General features: G+C 38.5%; 3 protein-coding genes across 11 annotated transcripts in view; 1 reads left to right on the top strand and 2 right to left on the bottom strand.

The window, feature by feature from the left end:
- Positions 1 to 7,950: 7,950 nt before the first annotated feature.
- LOC113068155 (uncharacterized) lies at positions 7,951 to 14,981 on the bottom strand. 4 transcript variants are annotated; one of them, XR_003279487.1, is made up of 5 exons: positions 14,804 to 14,981; positions 14,047 to 14,114; positions 13,414 to 13,481; positions 13,217 to 13,250; positions 7,951 to 11,261 (listed from the first exon to the last, which is right to left on the bottom strand). XR_003279487.1 is itself a non-coding variant. In XM_026240801.1 (5 exons), the coding sequence occupies exons 1-5, from the start codon at positions 14,811 to 14,813 to the stop codon at positions 10,170 to 10,172; spliced, it is 1,308 nt and encodes a 435-aa protein (XP_026096586.1). In that variant the 5' UTR covers positions 14,814 to 14,981; the 3' UTR covers positions 7,952 to 10,169. The 4 variants fall into 4 exon arrangements, 2 of the variants coding, with proteins under 2 accessions (XP_026096586.1, XP_026096587.1); XR_003279486.1 differs by having other exon boundaries at positions 7,952 to 11,310; XM_026240801.1 differs by having other exon boundaries at positions 7,952 to 11,310; positions 13,230 to 13,250.
- ppp1r3db (protein phosphatase 1, regulatory subunit 3Db) lies at positions 12,952 to 19,055 on the top strand. Of its 5 annotated transcripts, XR_003279488.1 has the most exons (5): positions 12,977 to 13,076; positions 14,049 to 14,132; positions 15,842 to 16,759; positions 17,780 to 17,858; positions 17,940 to 19,055. XR_003279488.1 is itself a non-coding variant. In XM_026240805.1 (4 exons), the coding sequence occupies exons 2-3, from the start codon at positions 14,066 to 14,068 to the stop codon at positions 16,741 to 16,743; spliced, it is 930 nt and encodes a 309-aa protein (XP_026096590.1). In that variant the 5' UTR covers positions 12,952 to 13,076; positions 14,049 to 14,065; the 3' UTR covers positions 16,744 to 16,759; positions 17,780 to 19,055. The 5 variants fall into 5 exon arrangements, 4 of the variants coding, with proteins under 4 accessions (XP_026096590.1, XP_026096588.1, XP_026096589.1 ...); XM_026240805.1 differs by having other exon boundaries at positions 12,952 to 13,076; positions 14,049 to 14,093; positions 17,780 to 19,055; XM_026240803.1 differs by having other exon boundaries at positions 17,780 to 19,055.
- Positions 19,056 to 20,582: 1,527 nt separating this feature from the next.
- phactr3b (phosphatase and actin regulator 3b) overlaps positions 20,583 to 21,651 on the bottom strand; it is a 51,778-nt gene continuing 50,709 nt past the window's right edge. For both annotated transcript variants that reach the window (XM_026240809.1, XM_026240808.1), the window contains exon 13: positions 20,583 to 21,495. In XM_026240809.1, coding sequence (XP_026096594.1) covers positions 21,480 to 21,495 — 16 coding nt within the window. In that variant the 3' untranslated portion in view covers positions 20,583 to 21,479. The remainder of the gene's footprint in view (positions 21,496 to 21,651) is intronic.

A 21,651-nucleotide genomic window follows, 5' to 3' on the forward strand; every position in this document is an offset into this window, starting at 1 on the left:
GCAGATGAATGGACTGTTTTTTTTCTTTAAAGAGACTTGTTGGTAGTAAAAAAAAACAAAAAACAAAAAACAAATTTGCACTACCTTATGGGACTATTTACAAACATGTGCCTCTAGTCTATTGACTATTAAGAACTCTTGTCTTGAAAATGGGCAATATCACCATTGTAAATGTTTGCTTGTTAAAAACAAAAAAAAAAAAAGCTGTGAAAAAAATGCACAAGGAAATTGTTGATAACATTAGGCTACTGTTATATCTGATATCAGAGATAACTGCTGGTTAAAACTAAAAGTTTAAATACTGTGAATTGAGCATTACTGTGACTAATTAAGCAATTTGATGTCGGGACGACATCTTTTCTTTGAGGGGGAGAGTGTGGTATCCTGAATAATTGTCATAATTATAATTATTTTCAGTTTATTCTTGTGTATATTTCATGTGGCAATATCCATTTTCCTTGATTTATATTTTATTTATATAATTTCTATCATATTATAAATGCTGTGTTAATCAAAATACATGTTGCAACTATTTCGGGATTTTTCATAAGAGTTATCGTTCCGATTTAATATGCATATTATCAGCTGGAGATGGATGTGTGTGATTGGTTGAATGAAAAGGTGCGCGCCACTGCGTGCGGGAGTTCTCGCGATATGCTTCATTCATGATAAAGCATCGGTGAAGAAACATCGCTTGAACGCTCATTCATTTAATATCATCCTTTACAGGTATAAAATGTACACAAGACACACCATCACTGCTTTAATCGTTTTGTAAGAAAAGCTGTTCTCTATACTGTTTGTTTTTCGAGATGCATATGATTGATATTCTCATAAACTCGGTCTAATGTTAACCATCAAATCCGAGCACATGGTTAGCATAAATGTGCCGTGATTAGATCGCACGCTGGTTATTAGGACACGGATGTGAAATACATGTACTGTTATATGCATTTCATGTTATACTTTATTCATTATATATGTTGTTATTCCTTATTCCTTCTGTTATGAGTTTATTTCATGCTTTTTCACTGAAATGTATGTATGACGCCCAGAGAAGACTATGTAGTCGAGTGGACCTATTTACATACCTGGCCTTGTGTCATAAATTGTGATTTGTGGTTACAGTAACAGCATCTAAGTCAATACTGTGTTGATACTATGCATTTGTGAATATACTGTTGAAAAGTGTGAGACTATGCACATGTGCAATTCACATCATTTGTATTGATTCATGATAAAGCATCGGTGAAGAAACATCGCTTGAACGCTCATTCATTTAATATCATCCTTTACAGGAGTATTACATTCTCAAAAGAATGTCTACTAGTCACAATTCTGACTAGTGCATCTCGAGATCTTTTTTGTTCTTCATCATCAAATTATCTTGCTTCTCACAGTTTTAAACTCAACAGGGTGTTTTTTGTGAATGGCCCCGTGGGCTGTTTGGTGTGTATTTCGACGGTTTTAACATCACTGACGATGACACCAGTTAATGTCTCTGTCTCTGATGAGAATACAGTCTTTAAAGCTGCGGTAGGGAACTAGCGGTTAATAAACAGAACTGCTTGCGTCTTGCGGAAGAACATCGTAGCCGGAACTACTTCTCTCTGTTTATGTCTATGCAAGGGGCAAGGAACTCGACCGGAAGTTGAAGTCGGGTGGGGGCTGCCATCTTTTAGCAGAACTTCACTTGCGTTAGCATTCCCATTGACTCCCATTCATTTTGGCGTCACTTTGACAGCGAATAACTTTACATCTGAGGCGTTTAAAGACTCCGTTTGTCCATTATTTATTTCTAAAGATACACGACAATGTATAAAGGGCTCCATTACCTTCTATGTTACATTATGGCCCCGTATAAACAGTTTTTGTAAAAAATAGGCTAACGATTGCGTCATAACCACTCGGCTCTCTGTCGCATTACCGTACAGACAGGAGGAGAAGCTCGCAGGCAATTAACTTAGCATGGCGTACTGGCGTTACATTTTAAAATACTATACAAAATAATTAATCAGAATACTTACTCCTGCTCACTCACGCCAAAGAACTCCCCGCTCAAGCTCGCCGTCTCTGCAAGATTAACGATGGCAGTTTGCACACACAGCTAATAGAAGATTTACATCTGACGTCGTCAAGCTTCGTTTGAGTCTGCGCGTCAGAAACGGAAGTGCTAAAAAACGCTAAAACTGGGCTTCATTTGTCTCAATTGAGTTCCAATGGGGTCGCTGTGTCCATTTCTTTTACTGTCTATGTGTCTATGAAGAATCACAGGTACTGGGTTACTCCGCCGCGGTATCCACGAAGCAATCTACAATAGTCTGAATATTAACACTTATTATAGGTGCACCCTAGTGATTCAGGACAAGCTAAAAACACGGTTTGGAAAATGGATTCATGGTGTACTCGCTTATTATATACATTTTTCTACATTTTGAACACAAACAAAGTTACGGACCGCAGCTCTGATATGAAGGTATTTTTGATTCAAATTAACTGAGCACTTGTGGCAGTGCGATTTGTAGTTGTAGAGAAAAGCCACACATGTGTATCAGTAAATTTGAAGCCACAGAGATAAATGTTTTAAGAGTTGCAAACCTGTAGCCTTTTTTTCTCTCCCACAAACACAACACAACAGTTACACCTTCTCAAATTCTTCATTGCAGGTGCACAAATCCTATTCTACAAATCACACATTTAGAAACTCGTACGCTCAGTGAATGTGGTGCAAAACGCATTTACACACCCGCATCAAGAAATGTGCAGTCGTGGAGAAATGTTGAACATCCGCAAATCAGTACGTGAATTCATCAAATGAGAGTTGCACACTTGTAGAATATTTTCTCAGAATGTCTTGTATATTTTTCTACCACAAACACAAAGTACATAACTACAGCTTCTTGAATCTGCTGCGATGAAGCTCAAACACTGTTTTTTCGCTTTCAAGCGACAAGTTTCGCGCTCTCCCTTTTGCACCGAGATATTTGGTTCAAAAGTGATTTGTGCATCTGTAGAGGTAGTGGGCGGGACTGTTTAGAGATTACAGAATTTCAGCCAATCAGAAGAGCTACTGAGCCAGTAGATATACGCCCCAAGCAGTTTTACGCCCCTGTTGTTCCTCATGCGTCCAGTAGGGGAAGGCAGTATATTAGTATATGAGCCCAGTCATTTATAAGAACAGCAGACCATATCTATATGTATGATAGCAGCAGACATTCTTGAAGCGATACGGATGAGGTATGTTAAATAATCTGCTAAAGTACTTGTTGTTGATTGTATTGTGTAATGATGCAACATTTATTATTTATAAAAGATTGATCAATTAAATAAGAAAGAATCAATCACCTTTATTTATATAGTGCTTTAAACAAAATACATTGCGCCAAAGCACTGAACAACATTCATTTGGAAAACAATAATGCAAAATGATAGTTAAAGGCAGTTCATCATTGAATTCATTGATGTCATCTCTGTTCAGTTGAAATAGTGTCTGTTTTAATTTGCAATCAAGTCAACGATATCGCTGTAGATGAAGTGACCCCAACTAAGCAAGCCAGAGGCGACAGCGGCAAGGAACCGAAACTCCATCGGTGACAGAATGGAGAAAAAAACCTTGGAGGAAACCAGGCTCAGTTGGGGGCCAGTTCTCCTCTTGACCAGACGAAACCAGCAGTTCAATTCCAGGCTGCAGCAAAGTCAGATTGTGCAGAAGAATCATCTGTTTCCTGTGGTCTTGTCCTGGTGCTCCTCTGAGACAAGGTCTTTACGGGGGATCTGTATCTGGGGCTCTAGTTGTCCTGGTCTCCGCTGTCTTTCAGGGCAGTAGAGGTCCTTTCTAGGTGCTGATCCACCATCTGGTCTGGATACGTACTGGATCCGGGTGACTGCAGTGACCCTCTGATCTGGACACAGACTGGATCTGGTGGCTACGGTGACCTCGGAACAAGAGAGAAACAGACTAATATTAGCGTAGATGCCATTCTTCTAATGATGTAGAAAGTACGATGTTATGTGAAGTGTTCCGGTTCCAGTTTACCTAATTAATGCAGCCTAAAAATCCTTTAACGGATTTGGATATTAAAAGCATATTAGTATGTTATGTGTATGCCAGGTTAAAGAGATGGGTCTTTAATCTAGATTTAAACTGCAAGAGTGTGTCTGCCTCCCGAACAATGTTAGGTAGGTTATTCCAGAGTTTAGGAGCCAAATAGGAAAAGGATCTGCCGCCCGCAGTTGATTTTGATATTCTAGGTATTATCAAATTGCCTGAGTTTTGAGAACGTAGCAGACGTAGAGGAGTATAATGTAAAAGGAGCTCATTCAAATACTGAGGTGCTAAACCATTCAAGGCTTTATAAGTAATAAGCAATATTTTAAAATCTATACGATGTTTGATAGGGAGCCAGTGCAGTGTGGACAGGACCGGGCTAATATGGTCATACTTCCTGGTTCTAGTAAGAACTCTTGCTGCTGCATTTTGGACTAGCTGTAGTTTGTTTACCAAGCGTGCAGAACAACCACCCAATAAAGCATTACAGTAGTCTAACCTTGAAGTCATAAATGCATGGATTAACATTTCTGCATTTGACATTGAGAGCATAGGCCGTAATTTAGATATATTTTTGAGATGGAAAAATGCAGTTTTACAAATGCTAGAAACGTGGCTTTCTAAGGAAAGATTGCGATCAAGTAGCACACCTAGGTTCCTAACTGATGACGAAGAATTGACAGAGCAACCATCAAGTCTTAGACAGTGTTCTAAGTTATTACAAGCAGAGTTTTTAGGCCCTATGATTAACACCTCTGTTTTTTCTGAATTTAGCAGTAAGAAATTACTCGTCATCCAATTTTTTATATCGACTATGCATTCCATTAGTTTTTCAAATTGGTGTGTTTCACCGGGCTGCGAGGAAATATAGAGCTGCGTATCATCAGCATAACAGTGAAAGCTAACACCATGTTTCCTGATGATATCTCCCAAGGGTAACATATAAAGCGTGAAGAGTAGCGGCCCTAGAACTGAGCCTTGAGGTACTCCATACTGCACTTGTGATCGATATGATACATCTTCATTCACTGCTACGAACTGATGGCGGTCATATAAGTACGATTTAAACCATGCTAATTCACTTCCACTGATGCCAACAAAGTGTTCAAGTCTATGCAAAAGAATGCTGTGGTCAATTGTGTCAAACGCAGCACTAAGATCCAATAACACTAATAGAGAGATACACCCACGATCAGATGATAAGAGCAGATCATTTGTAACTCTAAGGAGAGCAGTTTCAGTACTATGATACGGTCTAAATCCTGACTGGAAATCCTCACATATACCATTTTTCTCTAAGAAGGAATATAATTGTGAGGATACCACCTTTTCTAGTATCTTGGACAGAAAAGGGAGATTCGAGATTGGTCTATAATTAACTAGTTCTCTGGGGTCAATAGCGATATCAATTCAAAAGATGGATCAGTTTATTTCGAGAGGCAAAAGTACTTGATTGAGTCAGATGTTATGTCTGACTCAAACTTAACTAACCACAGTCTATCATCAATGGACAAAAAAAAAAAAAAAAAAAAAAAACAATCAAAGTGACTTGACACTTTTTCCAAGTGTTCCATCAATATTGTTAATTGAAGATCAGGAGCGAATTGATGTTATCTACACTCAGATGACTTCAATTTTGGATGGCACACCTACACACACCCACAGTGACCAGATCAGATTCATTATGGATGTCCCTTTTCCAGAGGTATGGTCTTGTGTGTTAGTTGTGCTCTGCATGGTGTCATATTCACATCGTTTTTAATGTCAAATAGTTTATCCATAATGTTAGATCATTTCTATAAAATAATAGTTTAAGTGCTTAATATAGAAAAGGAACTTTGGATTTTGTTGTAAAAAAAAAAAAAAGCAAAATGATGCTTGGCTTATTTGGGCTGTGATAAATCTTTCTCTGGTAGTCCATCATCTGTGCTCTTGCTGTTGTGAAAGATGTGTCCATCTTGGAGGCTGAGGAGAAATTCCTTCGAGGACCTGTCATTGACGCAAGGTACTGTAAGGATCCTATAAAGGAAAAAAAAAATTGAAACATGACATCCTGCCATTATTTATAAATAACCATTGTTTTCTACCACTATGCAACTTTTGCTTTTTTATTTATTTTTATCAGTGAGTGGGATCACTTTGACAGCAGGATAAAGAAACAATTAAAGAAGAGTGGCAAGCCATAGGAGAGTCATCTACAGGAGTCATGCTGTTAAGAAATAACCAAGTCATGGTGTTAAGAATTTTTTTTTGTGAACAACAATATTGTCTTTCTTTTAAATGACCCTTGGAACTTTAGAAAATTGTTAAATTTTGTTGGTCTTCATAAAATGCTATGTAGAACATGTTCTGTTGCTGTATAACGAGCAATTGTGAATTGTAAAGCAAATATTTCATTTAGGATCCATATGATTACACAGTACTGTATGTCTAATGGCCTGAATATGGTTAATATCTAAATATAACTTAATATAAATTCACAACATCATATATCAGTCAATCTCTGTATATAAAAACAGTTTATAAATATATATAAATAATACATTTTACAGTAGGTCATAGGTCTGCAGCCTCCCCCTACTGGACGCATGAGGAACAACAGGGGCGTAAAACTGCTTGGGGCGTATATCTACCGGCTCAGTAGCTCTTCTGATTGGCTGAAATTCTGTAATCTCTAAACAGTCCCGCCCACTACCTCTACAGATGCACAAATCACTTTTGAACCAAATATCTCGGTGCAAAAGGGAGAGCGCGAAACTTGTCGCTTGAAAGCGAAAAAAACAGTGTTTGAGCTTCATCGCAGCAGATTCAAGAAGCTGTAGTTATGTACTTTGTGTTTGTGGTAGAAAAATATACAAGACATTCTGAGAAAATATTCTACAAGTGTGCAACTCTCATTTGATGAATTCACGTACTGATTTGCGGATGTTCAACATTTCTCCACGACTGCACATTTCTTGATGCGGGTGTGTAAATGCGTTTTGCACCACATTCACTGAGCGTACGAGTTTCTAAATGTGTGATTTGTAGAATAGGATTTGTGCACCTGCAATGAAGAATTTGAGAAGGTGTAACTGTTGTGTTGTGTTTGTGGGAGAGAAAAAAAGGCTACAGGTTTGCAACTCTTAAAACATTTCACTCTGTGGCTTCAAATTTACTGATACACATGTGTGGCTTTTCTCTACAACTACAAATCGCACTGCCACAGGTGCTCAGTTAATTTGAATCAAAAATACCTTCATACTCTGATTGGTTGTTTCTTAACGGGAGCGATGTATTTCTGCAAATGGCAATAGGACACTGGGAGGAGCCAGAGGAGCTTGATTTTTACAAAGATTATCTGTCTCATATTCTACTATCAGGACATAATGACAGGTTTAACAAATAATGTAAAAAATATATATTTTTACAAAAGTTACCTACTGCAGCTTTAAAGTATAACAATAAATCCTAAATCCCAGCACATGTGGCAAGTCCATTTACTTTTTAATATATTAATTAAATATATTACTTAAACTGATAAATAAAATGATTTTTTTTTTTTTTTTTGTACTTTATGTATTTCCCATGACTGAAAAGATTGGGACTCAAAAGAAGGGACATCATGTCACCATATTTTGATATCTTAATTATCCTAAAATCCAACATTTAGCATTGTAACTATAATGGGGCATGTTGTCACAGCAATTATTTGACATGAACACTGTTTATCTGTGATAACTACCTACATTGAAAAGAACATATTTAAGGTATTACACAATGTCTTTAAAATGTAACCAGTGAGAGAATTCTAAATATTCTGAAATGAAACGAAAAGGGAATAAGTAGACTTGAATTTCTATGATTGATTCATAAAATAATAATAATAATAATAACTTACAGGCATTTTTATTATTCAACAGACTCAGACTCAGCAGCAAGTGTCTGTAAATGAATCTGTCCTTCAAACATCTGGATTTAGTTTGGATATGGCTATTATAAACATGTCCTAGGAACTCTTCCCTTGTCAAGAGGATTGTAAAGAGCTCTAAAAACATATTTTATTTATGGCCTTCATATTCACCTTATGAATCAGGCATAGAATGAGAAAAATAATAAGTTATACAACGTAAGGCGACTGCTTGTGCTCAGTGGGACAGTCAGCTCGAGGGTAATGGTGTGCAGACACATGAGGTCCCAGCTCGAGCATATCACTGTACCTGAAACATCTGTGTAAGCACTGCCTAGAAACGAACAAGTATTGCAGAAATAACAATTGTCTATTTTAAACTAAACTTAACATTAGATTAAAGATCCTTAAAGGGAACTGAATTAATAAAATCACAGTCAGATCTGTTGATAGAAGATGCTTCAAAGAAATTAATGCAGCTATATTGCTATTTTAAAAAAAATGGGCTTATAAAAGAGCAAGTTGTTTAAACGATTGCTCAAAATAAGATTGAAATAAAAATAAACATGAAGGTATATTGTGCATGGAGTCATAGCAAAAGACAACTTAAACGTAAGTCTTAAATTAATGCAGGTGTAAACAGGCAAAAATGAACTTAAGAAGAATATGTACATACAGTGATCCAAAAACTGTTTGGACACTTACTTTTACACCACACTGAACAGAATGTCACCACATTAGATGAAAAATCCTTAAATTAATACACCAAGTGACATTTACATTATAAAACATACTCAAATCAATAGTTTGTTTGGTTTTAAATGATCGGCCAACAGATATGCTGAAAAATGAAGTTTTATAAAGTACAGTATAACATTCTGTTTGCGAAATGTTAACATCACGTTTATAATTAATGTGGTGAACTGACTTCATACATTCACTGAAATAATGCTTGGATCAGTTGTTCTCAGAAAATATGCCTCTTGGATTAAAATTAATCTAATGCAATGAAATTGATACATTTGAACTGATTTCCAGGCCACTGTGATGAAGTTACTTTGTGACAAATTCATAGGGCTGTAGTCAACCAAAGAAATGCTTAGTCGACCAAAGTCCTGTCCTGCGCAACTATCAGTCGACTAAAAAAAAAAAAACGCGATGTTTTGAATTTTGATTGAACATTTATTAAACAATTATGAGCATTTGTAAAACAACAATGAAAAAACTCAATAATACAAAAAACTATAATAATAATACAATTCTTTGAAAATTAAGTGATTTTGTTTTTTACTGCAAAGTGAGGAGCGCTGTCCTAGGTCTATAGAGACCGTGCACCTGACCACACCACACGCTAAAAAAATTAAAAGGCAGCATTTACGCACAGGTGCAGGGTGTTGCCTGCACATCTAACCAACTCCACGTCTGGCCACTGACCGGATCCCTTGATTCCCTTCAGTAATTCCACCGAGAGCACGTTGGCAGCATTTTCCGTTACCACTGACACCCACTTCTCTGGTGGAATGTGGTAAGCGTTCGCGACTTGATTGAGTCGCGCAGCGATATTTTCTCTCGTGTGCGCTTCATCCATCTGCTTTGTTTCTAACATAACGCTATTCATTTTCCAGTCCACATCGATAAAACGGGCCGTAACTATCATGTCTGCCTCCATTCTAAGCGAAGACCACAAATCAGTTGTGAGGCCTACAGCCTCCGAGGATTGGAGAAACGTTAACTGGTTTACATTTACTTTAAGTCTATCAAACCGCGAACGTAGCGCACGCATCCCGTGCTGGCACAGTATATCTTGGCTCAACGATTTTAAACATGTTCTTAAAGATTTCTTGGATATTTTGTCGACTAAAGCCAAAAAAGTACCGTTCTAACTGATGAATACAGCAAATCTACCTATATTCCTTACTGAGCGCGAAGCAGCAGTGCAGCCAGCCACAGATGCTGTTCCAGAGTGTTCACGTGGTGCGCTAAACTGTGGCGCTGTTATAAAATAGCCTAAATGAAAGCATTTATAGTTTGGGATAAAACATAGGCTAATTATATTTAGAATACTGTAATATATAACTGCCAATAAAGGAATAAATATCAAGGAGTAAATCAATGAAAATTTATTTATTGGTGAAAAAAAAAACAATTATGCAACTGGTCGACCAATGAGAATGTCAGTCGACCAAGACGGCATCGACCGATAAGTCAACTAAACGACTAAAGTTGACAGCCCTACAAATTCAACACGCTTGATACAAGATAATTTTGAGTCCCTTCGTGTGTTATCAAAGGTCTCCCTTTGTTGTCCCTCGTACCCACACAGGAATGACTCCTTTGTCCAGGCTTTCTCTTTTTTACATCCCCAGTACTGGCATTGCTGGCTGTTGTGGCTGTAGAAGAAGCTTGGTCAACACTGTATGTGTAACGAAGCAGATTGCGAATGTTACCGATAGCCTGCATGCGCCTCGGGTCGCTGAGTCTGTGCTCTCGAGATTGGTGTCTGGGATCCGGCTGATGAACCCTGCTCTCACTGCTGCTCCTTTTAGGAAAACCTGAGGCCTGGCCCTTCTTCTCCAGGAGTGGACTCGGCCGTGTGTGGTGGTGGTAGGCATAAGAGCGGCATGGGACGTTCAAGATGGGATACTGATTCTGGCAGTGTGGGCAGGTACAGCTTGACAGCTGAAGGGTGGGAGCTCTGGCCAAACAGGAGAGTGGTGTCAAAGAGAACACACGCTGGCACTGGAGGATGCATTTAGGAGAGCTGAGGCTGAGATGAGAAGACGAATGAGGCAAGTGGCAACCTTTAAGAAATGGGGTGTTGGATTTTCTGCCATCTTCTTGGACGGTTTGGATCTGATGCCATTCCAATTGCAATAACCAGTCCAAGTATCTCTCAAGCTGCCCACTGGGCTTGGGACAAGGAATGCCCTTGCCTTCACTGTTCAAGGACACAGCTAACTGCTGGAGACTCCAGGAATTGAAAGGAGGTGGTAAGAAATCTGGATAGCTGCTGTGCACTCGACAAGAAGGTCTTGAGGCATGAAAGTCAGACGGATCTATGACCTCTGCACGTAGATTGAGGTCAGGAGGATAAATTTGAGCAGGAAGCACAGAGTATCTTTCAGAGTCTGAGAGGTCACTAGCACTGTCCTTGTCTTCATCTTTATTTTGTAGTGCACAGCCCTCGGCTTCACTTCTGCACTCTGACGAGTCTTCTCCCTGATCTTGTAGGGAATGAGGGGTTGCAGGTCTTGCACTTGAACTTTTACCCCTGCCTCCGGTCTCTTTTGCATCATGGCTATTTTCTCTTTGTCGTCTCTCCTTCTGTCCATTTTTGGAAGTGGCATAAGATTTGATTTTAGTGTTGTGTTGCCTTGAGGAACCGAAAGAAAAGGGTTTTAAATATCTGGCCACACTTTAATATGCCAAAAATAATTATGTACTTGGTGTGGCTTTATTTATATATTTATTTTAGCTGTTTGTCCTATTACTGTCACAGTGTCTGGGTTGTATTCCCTGGGAATCCACTAGGTGTCCTCCTTCCCCACGGTGTCTGTCACTTTATTAATCACATTCCTCACGTCCTCTGCTTAATTTGCACCCAGCTGTCACTAGTTACTAATCATTACACTCGGTCTGATTCCCATTAGCGTTTGTCTCTGCTTGTGTATTTAAAGGGGGGGTGAAATGCTATTTCATGCATACTGAGTTTTTTACACTGTTAAAGAGTTGGATTCCCATGCTAAACATGGACAAAGTTTCAAAAATTAAGTTGTACGTTGAGTGCAAAACACGAACACAAGGCAAGGGGAAGACTGAAAGACGGACATGAATACACAAGGAGTCCATGACACATATAAAAGCACTATTCGGACAGGACTAGTTTTCTATTAACGGTATTAACGATATTAACAGTTTACGCGATCTTGCTCTTGATTTTATTATTTGTATTATTTTTCTATTATTATTTATTTGCCGCTAAGCAAATATATCAAACGTGCGTGTGGTAAGAGCATCTACGGTAATTCACGTTGGCCAAAACACACAAGGAACCGCGTTGTGAAATAAAATATCACCGGCAATCACAGACATTCGCATTCGGACGGGATTAGTTTTCTCAGAGGATCACTGAGTTTGCTGAAAAACAGTAGCTAATTTGCTCTGGAATTATCACAGAGGTTGTGTGAGGAAAAACTCAGACGTGGCAGATTCGGACGGGATTAAAATCACCAATACGTCTGTGAAACGCAGATTTCTCTAACGCCCCCCTGTAAAACTAGTCCCGTCCGAATAGGGCTTAAGACAGACCGGGTTAAATACACAAGCAGAGACAAACGCTAATGGGAATCAGACCGAGTGTAATGATTAGTAACTAGTGACAGCTGGGTGCAAATTAAGCAGAGGACGTGAGGAATGTGATTAATAAAGTGACAGACACCGTGGGGAAGGAGGACACCTAGTGGATTTCCAGGGAATACAACCCAGACACTGTGACAATTACAATAAAATGTAATATTGTGACCACCCTAAATACAGTTTGGGTCACAAATTAAATTATTTATATATATTTAATTTTTATTTTTACACATTCCTTTCTATTTACATGTGTATATACAGTACAGACCAAAAGTTTGGACACACCTTCTCATTCAAAGAGTTTTCTTTATTTTCATGACTATGAAAATTGTAGATTCACACTGAAGGCATCTAATCAATGAATTAACACATGTGGAATTATATATGGAATTATATACATAACAAAAAAGTGTGAAACAACTGAAAATATGTAATATTGTAGCTTCTTCAAAGTAGCCACCTTTAGCTTTGATTACTGCTTTGCACACTCTTGGCTTTCTCTTGATGAGCTTCAGTGTGACTCTACAATTTACATAGTCATGAAAATAAAGAAAACTCTTTGAATGAGAAGGTGTCCAAACTTTTGGTCTGTACTCTATAAGTTTTATTTTAATTACTTAAATACATGATGAGTTTGCACTGTGTAGCTCAGCTGCATTTTCTGAACTCTGGGTGACAGTTGAGAGAGTAGAGTTACCATGACGATTGCAGCGCATCCTCAGACAACAAAGAGGACCGTTAAGGAAACAACTAATTCTTGTCTCTCTCTCATTTAATGTCAAGGTTAGTTAAATTAATTAATTGCCATACCAAACTGTAATTTACATGTTTTAATGCTCAAACAATTTGTTATTATTTATTTTATTAATAATTTTAAGACACTTACAGTATGTCATAGAAAAGGTTACTCACGTATCACTTACCTGAAATACTTACTTGAGTTGTTTTCTTAAGATACTTAGACAACAAAGACAACAAAGAGGACCGTTAAAAGGAAACAACTAATTCTTGTCTCTCTCTCTCATTTAATGTCAAGTTGATTACTGCTTACACTCTTATATACATAATTTAACTGTAAAAAAAAAAAAAATGTTGTCTATGTGGCAAATTATTTTCTAACCTGCCTGAAGGGTTTGCCATGATCAACATTTCGTCCAGACTTGTCCTTCTTAACCTTTGCTGAGAATCCTGCAGACATGATCAGACATCATTAGTGTCCTTGGAGCACAAAAGCAGTCTTAAATCTCTGGGTTATATTTGTAGCAATAGCCAAAAAAACACTGTATGGGTCAAAATTATTGATTTTTCTTTCATGCCAAATATCATTAGGATATTAAGTAAAGATCATGTTCCATGAAGATATGTTGTAAATTTCTTACCGTAAATATATTAAAACTTCATGTTTGATTAGTAATATGCATTGCTAAGAACTTCATTTGAACAAATTCAAAGGTGATTTTCTCAATATTTAGATTTTTTTGCTTCCTCAGATTCCAGATTTTCAAATAGTTGTATCTGGCCGAATATCATCCTATCATAACAAACCATGCATAAATAAATAGCTTATTTATTTAGCTTTCAGATGATGTATAAATCTAAACTTCTTATGACTGGTTTTATATATAGTCCAGTCTCATAAATACGCAAATTATACCGATGCTAACTATTAAAAATCTGTCTTATTTAATTATTATACTCTTTTAATTTTTTTAAATGAAGTTCACACATAAACCATTGCTTCTGATCTACTCACAGGTTCAGATGACTGACTGATGCCATTATTCGGTGGTGGATGCAAAGGTGCTTTTGTGCTTTTCTTGCCTTCAATGAAAAAGTCAGGTTAGTTAGGATCAGTTCAGAAATAAAGGCAGCTAAATTTGGTACATTTTTTTTTTAAGAAGCTTACTACTTACAGTACAGACCAAGAGTTTGGACACCTTCTCATTCAAAGAGTTTTCTTTATTTTCATGACTATGAAGATTGTAGAGTCACACTGAAGGCATCAAGGTCTATTTGAGCAAGAAGGAGAGTGATGGGGTGCTGCTCCAGATGACCTGGCCTCCACAGTCACCGGACCTGAACCCAATCGAGATGGTTTAGGGGTGAGCTGGACCGCAGACAGAAGGTAAAAGGGCCAACAAGTGCTAAGCATCTCTCAGGGAACTCCTTCAAGACTGTTGAAGAGCATTTCAGGTGACTACCTCTTGAAGCTCATCAAGAGAAAGCCAAGAGTGTGCAAAGCAGTAATCAAAGCAAAAGAAGAACCTACAATATGACATATTTTCAGTTGTTTCACACTTTTTTGTTATGTATATAATTCCATATATAATTCCACATGTGTCAATTCATAGTTTTGATGCCTTCATTGCGAATCTACAATTTTCATAGTCATGAAAATAAAGAAAACTCTTTGAATGAGAAGGTGTCCAAACTTTTGGTCTGTACTGTATAAATGGATGACCTAGCAGGTAAATAAAACATGCCCTTAGTTAAAGGTTATTTATCATTACTTTTGTGCATGTCCCAAAACTTTAGTTTTTGTTCTATCAAACGAACGAAGCTTGTTAGGCACAGTACTCTCCTGTAAAACCGTTCCCATCACTGGCACTTCTCAAAGCAGCCTGGATCTTCCAGAACGGATGGATTCTCTCATATTGTATGCACGGATCTTCCGTTGGTATGAAGGCATGTCATTTTTTTTCCGATCATGTGATGTTTACTCCCACGATCAATCGACTCTCTCGCGCACTGCTCCCTTTCATCCTCGGCGCATCTGTACCGTTCGGTCCTAAATAATTCAGCGACGAGCGGATCAGTCTGTCTCCAACGAGATGCATCGATTTCGTCTCGTGCGCTGCACTAATCGATATGGAGTTAATTACCCGAAGCTTGTATACGAGGATGTTTACGCAGGCTGTGTAACAGTGAAGGGGCGCATTGTTGTGTGGGAAATGTAGTGTCATGGGGTTACTGTAAATATGTCTTGAGACCCCATGTGCACTGTAATAAGCGAGCGACGTGTGCTATTCGCTTCGAGATTGGCTGAGATCTCACTGAAATATTAGCGCTATGCATTGTTTACAGACAGGACGTGAGAATCTGATGCACGGTGGTCTAATAATAATCTTCGGGGAGATAGTTCCCGTGGGGTCGGTAGTTAAAGGTCACAGGAGCTCGCTCTCCGAGTATTTTATTACATCCACACTGGGTGAAGAGAAGAGGACTTCACTTTATAATAAACATGTTCCTATATTAGTTTTAACTGCACACAACGAGGGCGTTCTTCCTAGTTCCTAAACTTATATTTCCTCTCACCGTACATCAAGGTAAGGATCTGCTGCCAGATGTAAAATTGAACATTTAGTGTTAATATACTGTTTTACTATATTTTTATTTCCTTTTGCCATTTATGTGTTTTAAGTGGTAGAATATACTGAAGAAAATAATGAAGAATTGAATAGTGAACACAAACATTTTAAAATGTTTGAATGTATTTTTGTTAGCATACACCTTTTTGTATTGGCATGTTTTTCTCCTTTTGCTAATAGAAAGCTCAGAGAGAATGGAATCGCATGCACATGGATCAGGACCTGCCTTGTGGTTCTCAAGTGGTTTTAGTGAAGTATCTAGACCTGTCAAGACCTTTCATCTTCGAGACATCTACAGCCCCAAACCAACCCCACAAAGGACCCCTGTGGCAATACGGCCCCCCAGCCCAAAACCAGGTCCTCCCCAGGAGCCCGTGGTCCGGCGTAGGAAGTCGTGTGAGCCAGAACCAAAACCCATCATGAGGAGACGGGCTAAATCCCTCTCGTCGTCCTCAGAAGAGCACGCCTGCAGGAACATGCAGGTCCGCTTCGTAGATTCGTTAGGACTGGAACTGGAAGATGTGAAGTTCTTCAAGGCCAGCGAGGACCCAACGGTGCCGGTCCACGTCATCACAAGACTGCTGGCGAGCTCTGAGCTGGCCTCCAGGAAGAAGCTGGAGCTCTCTCTACCCTACTTCCAGCCTTCCTTCCCTGACAATATGCATGCCGAGGCTGGTTTCCTCAAGCGCTTGTGCCAGCAGCGAGTTTGCCTGGAGCAGGTGTTTTGCTCTGAGCTGGGAATTATTGGAACCGTGCAAGTGCTGAACTTGGCCTATGAGAAAGAGGTTACGATACGATACTCGTTTACCGAGTGGAAGAGCAGTGCGGAGAGTAAAGCGAGCTGGATCTCCACCGTGCACAGAGATGGGCCAGATCCGGAGTCGGACATGTTTCGTTTTCACCTGCCTGTACCGCCGTTCATCCTGCAACCAGGTGCCATGCTTCAGTTCGCCTTCTGCTACCGGGTCAAAGGACTTGAGTACTGGGACAACAATGGTGGACTTAATTATAAACTGACCTGCCAGACGTTCAAACTGACGGTCCCCAGAGAGTGTGAAGACAGCCTGGTGCATTTCACTTGACGCTGCACTAGCCATGGTCAGTGCTGTGATCCTGATTCTGTCTGTTCTTGTGTATATTTCATAATAAATACAGCTTTTACTGACTTATTTCTAATGAAGATATCTATAACCTATCACTCATGTGAAAAATAAATGCCCCCTTACATTAAAGCTGCAGTTGGTAACTTTTGACGCTCTAGCGGTTAATAAACAGAACTGTTTATGTCTATGAAGAATCACAAAGGTACTGTGTTACTCCGACGCGGTACCCCTGAAGCAATCTAAAATAGTCTGAATATAAACACTTATTATAGGTGCACCCTAGTGATTCAGGACAAGCTAAAAACACGGTTTGGAAAATGGATTCATGGTGTACTCACTTATTATGTTCATTTTTCTACATTTTGAACGTACCGCAGCTCTGATTGGTTGTTTCTTACCGGGAGCGATGTATTTCTGCAAATGGCAATAGGACACTGGGAGGATCCAGAGGAGCTTGATTTTATCACAGATTATCTGTCTCAAATTCTACTGTCAGGACATAATGACAGGTTTAACAAATATGTAAAAAATATATTTTTACAAAAGTTACCTACTGCAGCTTTAACTGCATCCAAACGCAGTCTTTCATTGGGCATTACACAGTCTGGTCCCATTGGAGGGTTTTTTCCTGTTTGAGGTCCTGCCACAGATCTGAATTGGGTTCAACTCAGGACTAGACCACTCCAAAACTTTCATTTAGCTTTCCTGAGCCCTACATTTTCACATCACTATATGCATAAAGAGTTTTTATAGTCATGTGTTTATCCCAAGCATAGAGTACTTTTACTTTAATATGTCACACTGATGGAATTTATCATTAAAAATGGCTTTAATTTCAGGGCTGGCTACCACCCACGAACAATTAGGATGCAATACCTGATTATTGCTGTAGGAGACTTTCATCTTTAAGTGTCTGTGCATAAATAGAACAGACTTTGTGCACATTCCTTCGATTCCTTTAGAGCTCAAAGCTGTGAGGATATTGAGTGTTTAGTGCTATTCTAATCATCCACAGTGTCATGCCTACAGCTAGGCCGTGCAGTCTTCACGTCTCTTCCAGAGCAGCTCTTCTGCTGAAAATTATTTCTCTAAAGGTGTGATGGATTTTCTTGTGTATTTCTATGCTGGAAAACTTTTGGAGTAATTCACTAAGGTTTTGTACTTTTTTTTTTCAGTTGTGCCTTGTTAACATCTTATCCAGCAGTGCCATGTGGAATGAGATTATTTCTGAAATCATTAGTCCTCTAATGCACAAGCAGACTTTGCAACTTGCTTGTATTAGTCCTAATAATGTATTTTCAATCACATTTGTATTCTTACTCAATAAATAAAGCAAAACAAGGTTATGCTCCTGATTTTTGCTTATTCACAGGAGTGAACATGAGTAAATATGAGTGCTATCTTTCTTATTCGCTTGCATTAGCGCTCTTCTTGCCTCTGGCTGACCTCCTGCTAATGGCATCCGAGGAAGGCAATCAATGTGCATCTGACTCAGTCCAGCTGTAAGGGCACATGACAGAAATTTGAGGTCAGGTCTAAAAATAGCATCTTTAAATCAATAACAAGACAACTATAAGCATGCCTTCACCTTTGACACACAGCCTGACAGTTGCATTGCATTTCTGAGATTCTTCAGCCTTCACTATTGCTAGAACTACACAAAAGTGTGCAGAGCGTACAGTCCTCACTTTTAATGAGATGTCATTTTTTAATCTGATAAGTTGTTCTTTCTTTGTATAACAATAGATACTTGTGAACTGTTGTTGATAGTAACAGAAAACATTTGTGATTTTCTGTGATTCTGTGATTAAACACTAGATGGTGCTGTGGATCTTGAGCTGAGAGAGTAACTTTTGATTAGGAGAAAAAAGGATGCTCAAAACATATATATATTAGAAAATTGAATCTAGGCCCTAAATTAAGTATCATAAAACTGTTTGTACCCCTTTTCTTGCTTGTAGTTTCTTTTAAAATGACTGTGTCTATATGAGAAAGTGTGGCAATAATTGCCAGCTAATGTTCGTGGGATAAACTAACCCTGGTTTGTTCATAGTTTATACCCTATTGCACATTCTCTTGACAAGGATTTCTTACAACATGAGGAAGAAAATCCCTCAATTTAGACTTTTCTCTGCCTTGTGTCATGTTGTTTCTTATAGAAATGAATCAAGACATTATTACGTATGACAGAGTTTATTATAAAAACCTTAGGATAAAAAGGCAGGACCTGGAGTTTGTGCACAAAGAAAAATAATGACTAGACTAGTGTCTTACAGCCCTTATGAAAGGAAAATATATTTACCAATATATTTCTTAAAATATATTGTGATATATTGTAATATATTATTTTCCCTTTTTATTTTCTAATATTTAATATATTTGAATACATTTAATAATATATTGATGATTCATATATTATATAATATATTGCAAAATATACAAATGATTGCCGCTTTCAATACATTGCAATATATTGGAAAAAATAAATATATATAAGAATATATGCCTAATATATTACATGATATTTTCCAATATACTGCAGTATATTTTTGTTTCATAAGGGAAGCCTCACAGAGAAATATTAAGAGGCTCAGGCCTCCATTTCTTCCGATGAAAGGAGACTGACCCAGTTAAGGAGCTATTCTCTTATGCATGAGCTTTAAATGTCTTCATTAATATTAATCATTAGGGCTGTCATGTAAATAACTCGACTGTAAGTGCAATAGCCATATAAAAGAAAAGAGGAGATCCGATGCAGATCTTGTTATATTCATGGGAGTTTGTGGTTTTGTCATTAACTTAACGATGTGGTCAGGTTGTGGCAAGCGCTCGATCATTACATCTCCAAGCTCTTTGTGTTATATACTGCTCTACTGAGAACAGATCAAATAATGCGTGCAAACACATCTGATGCTCTTACACAAGCAGCGCTGATCTGACACAGTTCGGCATTTCTGCACGGTCTATTATACATGTACATTATACATATATATATTTACATGTTATAACAGCAGTGCAGATTCTGTGCATGACGAGACAGACGTGAGCTTGGGTTTTACTGCAGAGGACTGACATGTCTTAATATGAACCGTAGAGAATGAGTCATTTTGGGAGGGGTAAGTCTTAAGGTCTTGAAATTGCCACTGTGTTAAATTACACATTTCACATCACAAAGGCAAATTGCACTAAACAGTGTTTGCGTGTCTAAGTGTGCCCTTCACCACAGGGAGCCATGAATGCCACGCTGGAAATGTGACAATGCACTTCATTTTATAGCAGTCATGTTCTCCTATTATTAAAAAACTTAATTGACCTAAAAGTGAATTATTTTCAATTTGTCATTAAAGGTGTTTTGGAAAATCATGCATAAGAGGTTTTTATTATCTGGTATTATCAGTGAACAAGGAGTCTTGAGAAACACACCTGTCTCTGTCTCCAACGAAATAGAAGAGAAAAACAAGTTTAAAGGAGCTGCCTTCCTCATCTCCTTCTTCTTCTGTTTTAATAGAGAGTTTTTATTACATGAGCCGATCAGAAACACTCCATGCAGACTCTCTTGATTCCTTTGTCTGTGTAATATATAAAACACATTGTGAATATATAACTCTTACTGAACTCACAGTTTGAAAAGTATTGACTCAACATTTCTATAAAAATCCCTCAGGATTATAAATCTGTCATCATTTACTCATCATCTAGATGTTGTTCTTTAATCTGTTGAACACAAAAGAAGATATTCTGAAGAATGAGGACAAAATGTGTTCCTCGTTCTCCTCCTCGACCAAACCCATGACATTATCTATAGTGCCATGCTCTGCTTTTTGAGCTACAAACACTTTTTTATTGGTTTATATAGACTTTAAAAGGTTTAGTTCACCAAACAATTAAAATTAGGCTGCATTTTACTCATCCCCGTGTGCGTGTGTCAGTGGAAATAATGCCTTCTCATGTTTTCTTCAATGACGGTGAGACCTCCTGAGTGCTTCTGTAAGACGACTATATCTGAAAGACGTGACAGAAACTGAATCTGGCCAACACTAAACAAGAGATGAGGATTTTCAGTAAAGTTGCTCCATGAGAGTTGAAGGATATATGTAGTACTTAAGCCCAAATATGAGCACGTTTCAGCTAAATCAGTTCCTCATCCATCCATTCATTCAGAAAAGAAGAGAGACACTGTCGTTTGTTAAAAATCCAAAGCTTGTACTGTACAGACAATAAATAGTCTTGCAAAGGTAAGACATGATTCCCGTTCCTCATACTAACATCTGTACAGCTGATATGAAACTCAAGTTTTAGTAGGAGCCCAGAAACGCAACACTGGTGCGGGAAAAAGGTTAGAAAAATTCACATGCTTGACCCCCATAAACCCCCACCCGCCCCCCACTGGCATCAAAAGGTGATCATTTAAAACAGTGCATTACAAAAAACAAAAAACCCCGAAAAAGTCAAATGTCTTTTTTTTTTTTTTTAAACAGTCTTCCACCGAGAGTCCTCTGAAAAACAGCAGAGGTTCAGTAATCTACAGACTTGCAGCTGGACTGAGAGGAGTTTGGAGGGTTTTGGCTTCTTCAGGATGAAGCTCCAGAGACATAGCCTCCAAGGTTCACTAGCGCCCAAATATCAGGCCCTCCACGGAGCAGCCATGGACAGCCCCCTGAGGTCCGGGACTTCACAGAGACACCGTTAGCATATTCTTCACGGAAGAAACCTTGCTATGGTCGATGGAACCTGCAATGCAAAGGGAGAAGACACCTGTAAGACACCAGGAAAATCGACTACCATCCATCAAATGTGTATTAATAGAAGAGCGGTGTGTGTGTGTGTGTGTGTGTGTGTTCCAGACAGAGCTCTGCTCTAGCAGAAGCTGAATAGGACTGGGACCTT

Source organism: Carassius auratus, linkage group LG36F (genome assembly GCF_003368295.1).
Source record: "Carassius auratus strain Wakin linkage group LG36F, ASM336829v1, whole genome shotgun sequence".
In the NCBI taxonomy this organism is placed as follows: domain Eukaryota; kingdom Metazoa; phylum Chordata; class Actinopteri; order Cypriniformes; family Cyprinidae; genus Carassius; species Carassius auratus.